General features: G+C 36.3%; 2 protein-coding genes across 2 annotated transcripts; both read right to left on the reverse strand.

Moving 5' to 3' along the window:
• Positions 1–216: 216 nt before the first annotated feature.
• On the reverse strand, positions 217–1,119 carry LOC133303962 (uncharacterized). Its single transcript, XM_061503934.1, has one exon. It carries the CDS (start codon positions 1,117–1,119, stop codon positions 247–249), a length of 873 nt encoding a protein of 290 aa, XP_061359918.1. The 3' UTR covers positions 217–246.
• Positions 1,120–2,719: 1,600 nt separating this feature from the next.
• On the reverse strand, positions 2,720–3,619 carry LOC133303940 (uncharacterized). Its single transcript, XM_061503914.1, has one exon. The coding sequence runs from the start codon at positions 3,617–3,619 to the stop codon at positions 2,720–2,722; it is 900 nt and encodes a 299-aa protein (XP_061359898.1).
• Between the last annotated feature and the right edge of the window lie 2,017 nt (positions 3,620–5,636).

Here is a 5,636-nt window from a genome sequence, read left to right on the forward strand (position 1 = left end):
ACATTCTGCGCCAAACAGTATGACTAATTTAGATTGTACAGCCAGAGAATAAGTTAAATGTAAACTTTTGGTATTTTCAGAAAATATGAATAACAAGAGGTAAGAACTAAATATAATAGAGTGTACACAATTTCTTTGTATTTCATTGTTTACATGTACAATCGCTGAGGTAAAAATTTTCATTCCTTAGCAGATCCCTAAAATTTGGATGCTGATTGGGAGAGAAAAATTGGCACTAAAATTACTCTATTGGGAGATTATGTTCAAAAGGGAGGCTCTAGTTTTAATCAAGCGCCTAAATACTCTCTCCAAACCATTCTCAACATTTTCAATGGCATTCTCCAGAGCCTCTAATCTTTCATGTGTTGTCTGCATCCTTTCACCATTACTACCTTCATTTAGAAGGGTACTTAAAGCTGCTTCCACACACTGCAACTCGTTAACATTCTCCGAGTCATGTTCACATGATATGACCCCCTTGTGCATCAATTTTGACACCAGCAACCATTTGGTTGCCTTTGACTTTGATGAAGACACTGTCAAGAATGTCAAAAGGAATTGGAAGATAGACAAGTTCAGTATAATGACTTCCCTAAGCACTCTAAGCACAGCACAAAGGTGATGATCAAAATCCAAGAGTGGGGATACCCCAAATTTGCTTTCCATATGCTTCAAAGATGTGATCAACTTCTTGGCATTCTTCTTCATCTTCTTTGTGAAGAAATTGTATTCAGCAACACTTTTTTCAATACTTGAATCCCCTTTCCTTCTTCGAAGAGCAGAATGAAGGGCTTGAACATTTTCCTTAATTTGTAACATGGTGTCCCTTGTGATGCCACAGATATCCAAAATTATCAATGTACCATCCAATATCTCTTCCACGCATTTCTCACCTTGATGGTGAGAAATAACTTGGTGGGTTGATGCCATGTTGAGAAGACCTTCCAAGCAAATATACAAATCTTCAAGCAAAGACAAGCCAGTGCCAATGGACTCTGATGTGGATATGGATGTTCCTTCCCAAGTTTTGAGCTTGCTCAGCTCCTCTTCTACTCTAATAGTACTAGGATGAGATCTACAAGGCAAACTAATTGAGCGAACATTAAACTTGCTTGCCATGGTTTCTCTTTTTGTTTCTCTTCAATGGAAGCTCAACTTTGGGATGCTCTTACTAGGTCCTTGGGACTCTCTTTTTATAAAGGACACTTCCAGTTCATTCCTAGATCCAGAGGGAAAAAAGAAAAAAGAAAAAAGAAAAAAGAAGCACCATAGATCAACACGTGGGGCATGTGGGTTTCCCTTCAATTTTGGTTAACTTGTTACATCTCTACCCGACATTATGCTCGATTAAATGTGATATTCTATTGGCCACAAGGGTAGTGAAATAGGTTTGAGCCTTGAGGTGTACACCTGGCTTGTTCTCCGTGAGTTGATAACCAGAAATCTTCATTAGTCATCACCTAGCTTGAGATCCACAATAATTTGAGCTATAGATAAGCTTTTAGAATTCCAAGAACAATGGGTCCATGAGTGAGTTTAATAATGTATGCACGAGCGGCATGGATTCCTTATTCATGTCTCCTTTGTTTTTAATCATGCTCGCATAATTGCGTTACTAATATGAAGAATCTTCACATTTTCTTTTCCTCGATTTTCTTGAGCAATCTTGATGTACGTGAAGGAGGACGCGTATCCTGCTGGTAGGAATGACGCGTGTCTATTCGAGTAATTGATTGGCATCTTATGGCAAATATGCCCATCAGTCCTTGGCACGTGGCTGTGCTGTAGCAGTGTTGCTTCCTCCTAGATCTAAATTATAACGATGTGGCTTATTCTCCTCTTTTGGTGGAACGTAAGGGTGTTGACTGGGACAGACAATTTCTCATTCCAGTAACTAAGTATATCAAATAATTCAAAGGTATCTTTTGAGCCGGCGCTCATTCGAAGTTGAGGCTTAATTACAGTTAATTTTTCACTTTATTAAGTCTCTTCTTCCGGATAATATTACTTTCAAATGTATCTACTACTTACACCTCTTTCTTTGCAAACAAATTCAAATTAGTCTCATTTTCCTTCTTTCTTTTTATTTTTTTTATTTTTTTATTTTACTTTTCCAGAAATAATATAAGTATGGGAAAGTATATGAGTTTTAGGTGTATAGTTATAATTATCGTTTTACATCATATATGGAAGGGTGTATTTTAAAGCACACTACTGAAAAGCGGTCCTAACAGTACTTGTAACTTAAATCAAATCAAACCAAACAGTTTAGTTAAATTTATTAAAAAAAGATTAGTTGTTAATAATGATTAGAAGTAATTAAGTGAAGTAATAAATATTTGTCTAATAAGTGAATTTATTTTTTTAACAGTTTATAAATTAAAATAATTTTTTAACAAATTAAAATATAATAATATTGAGTTAAAGTTACATAAATCTTAACTATCCGTCAAATGTGAGTTGATAATTTGAGAGAAGGGCTTTTAGTTCTCAAGTTCAAAAGAAATTGAGAATGTAAAAAAAAAAAGAAAAAGAAATAAAAATGTACTATAATATGGAAAATTTGAGGAGACATAATGTAATTCCGAATCATGTGGATGGATACTCTCATTCAAACATATATTGATTTGTGGAGAGCAAATCCTTTAAAATGCGGACTACATGATCGCTCTTCACATTTACAAGGGATTGATTGATGCTTCACTCATCATTGTTCTAATCAATGAGCAAGCATATTAAGAAGTGACACTCTATTTTGGACTAAACGTCTGAAAATGCAATCTAATCCACCTTCGAGGTCATCAATACTAACATTCAGAGTCTCTAACACTCTTAGAGTACCTTGAACTTCAGCATCATCGTGTTTTCCTCTTCCTATGAGGGAGCATACAATGTTGAGGTCTGCAACATTATTGTTCTTTTGTTCTTTGTCCGAAGAAAATAATCTCGTGGGCTTTAGTTTTGAGATCATGGAGGACCCTTTTGTCCTGAGCCGTGGCATGGACAGGAATAGCAAAACAGAACGAAATATAGAGATGGTGATGGTGCTTGCTTCTCTTAGAACTCTGGCCAAGAATATTATATGCTGATCTTGACCCATGACAGAAAAACCATTAACTTTGTTCTCCATTCGCTTCAAAGCCACAAGTAGCTTGCAAATTTCCTTCTTGGCCTTCTTCCAAAAGCTATCATATTCAGAAATGCTACTTTCAATGCTTGAATCTCCTCTTCTTCTACGCATGGCTGACTGAAATGTTTGCACTTGTTCCTTGAAAGCCAACAATAAATCCCTTGCGGTCCCACATGCATCTAGCAATGTGACTGAGTCACATAGTGCCTCTTCCACTAGATTCCCATTCTGGTAGTGCAAAAGAGCTTGTTGGGTCTGTGGAGAATGGAAGAGTTCCTCCATGCAATTGTACAACTCTGCAAGCACAACCGAATCACTTTGAATATTCTCTGCTTCTAAACAAACGGTGCTGGAAACAGACCGGGGGTAATGAAGTTTAAGATGGTTCAACAGTGCTTCAATTCTTAGAGAAGAGGGGTGCACTCTAGTGGGCAAGCTAATGGACCTTATTGGTTTATGAGTACTTGGAAAGAGAGAAATGGCTTCCATCTTTTCTTTTTTGTTAACCTAGAAAGGTGCACCAAACACAAAGATGCTTGATCAGCAATTAGTTTGCCTTCAATCTATTTATGGGACCATGGTAAAGGAGAACCTAAACTTGGAATTATAAGTGTGCAACCCAAATATTTGGGTATTATATTTGCATGTGATGACAATGTGGGTCTCCCTATCTTTCCGATTGCTGTCTAACATTTTAGGCCAACATTTCTGTTACTATAGTGATTTAATTAATCCCATGGGCTACGTTGATGTTTTAGAAATTCGTGGTAGTACACAAACATAGGACACAGGACATTGCTGGTATATGCTCCCCTGCTTACCCTTTTAATGAATCAACAATGCCATATATTCAATCGTATATAATTCAATGGTATAACATATCTCTTAAGAGATGTGTGTATAATTGAAGTTGTTTTCTATTTGAATTAATTTTGCAGTTTATGTCTTTCTTCAAAGTATAAGAGCGGGGTGGATTTAAATAATCCTGGCTAACTCAAATCATGTTGTGAGTTGTAGCCAAAAGTTTCCTTCATAGGCCTGGAATCTAGGCTAGCACTGAAATGTTATTGGGGGACATACGAACTATGTTTGCTCAAATTGCTATAATTTATCATTTAGGTGACTAAGTAATGGAAGAGGTGTTGTGGTGACAGTGTATTTACTGATATTAATTAGGAGACAAGGGGGGCAATCAACAGTGATGTTTATTCCACCTTGGAAATTGATATGTTAGTATAATGAAAACATTACAGCATAAAAGTTCTGGTACTTCTGTTTGGTGGGTGGCTTGTGTTATGAGTAGAGGAAGGGAAGAGTAGTTTAGGAGCTGATTGAAAAGTAAAGGGAGCAGTACAGGAGTCACATGTTATTCGTATAGGTGAGAAGCTGTAGCTGATTAATTTTGTCTTCTGGCGTTTTCTCTGCATTCATCTGCACCTTAAACAACATTACGTTTCAAGAGCAATGTACCTAAGAATCATATTTTCTGATAGACAGCAGCTTCGGAGTTAATAAAAAGTTACAATTAATTGATAAAATTAAATTGACAAAGCATGTATGTTTTCGAGGACTGAAATGATAATTTTCCTTTAGTAGTTAAGGGTGCCCCGAATGATTGTCAGCATAATGCTAACTTCTTAATATTCCAAAATAAATGTGTGTGTTGGAGGGGTTCAGTTGCTAGTCTACCACATGTCATATAAATCTAAACCTCACCAGCCATAACCATCTGACTTAAATGCAAACCAAAAAACATTTTATTATATACCTTGTAGTGGACTGTGGTGACAAGCATGCTGTGTTAGAGAAGGCATGGCTTTGTTGAATTTATAAAGGAATAACTTTCCATGTGCTACAACTTGAGTAGCAGATGTTGCCTGCTCCTCATAATCAATTAAGACAAAGTTTGGCAGTGAATGGTTTGGCAACTTGGCCCTGAAGCATCCTGAGAGGCTTGCAGCTAAGCGTTCCACTTTTAATTTATTGCACTGCCACTGCATGTGTTTATTGGATCCTTTGAAGCCTATGTGCATCAATCGTCATGCTAGCGAATACTAGTGAACATTTATCAAAATTCGTATCATTGTGAGATAAATTGTAATACTTACGTTTATCTTTAGCTTTTTTTGGGCAGAGTTCCAGAAAGGTCCACTGAAGTGGGTTCTAATTAAGCATGGTTTATGAGGGTAGAATTGCATAGAAAGTTGGTCCACTGAAGTGGAATGATGCCATTTGATTTTATATAAAGCATGTGGATCCTCATGCGTCACTGGTATCATGATAGAGAAAAAAATTATGCGCCTTATCGTATTAATGTAGACACCGTTACAATAATGTGTCAATTTAATTTAATTCAAATGTCAGGAAGTGTTGGGGGCAGTTTTAGTTTTTTAGTTTAAATGTTTAATTTTGTGTTTTTAAACTTTACAAAGTTATGTGAGTTTATTGCAGTATTTAAGTGTCTTCATGTATTTCTTGTGAAGTTACAAGTTTTGTAACTTAAAAC

This window comes from Gastrolobium bilobum, unplaced genomic scaffold, assembly GCF_033153095.1.
Source record: "Gastrolobium bilobum isolate Gb01-03AN ecotype WA unplaced genomic scaffold, APGP_CSIRO_Gbil_v1 utg19567, whole genome shotgun sequence".
Classification (NCBI taxonomy): Eukaryota; Viridiplantae; Streptophyta; class Magnoliopsida; order Fabales; family Fabaceae; genus Gastrolobium; species Gastrolobium bilobum.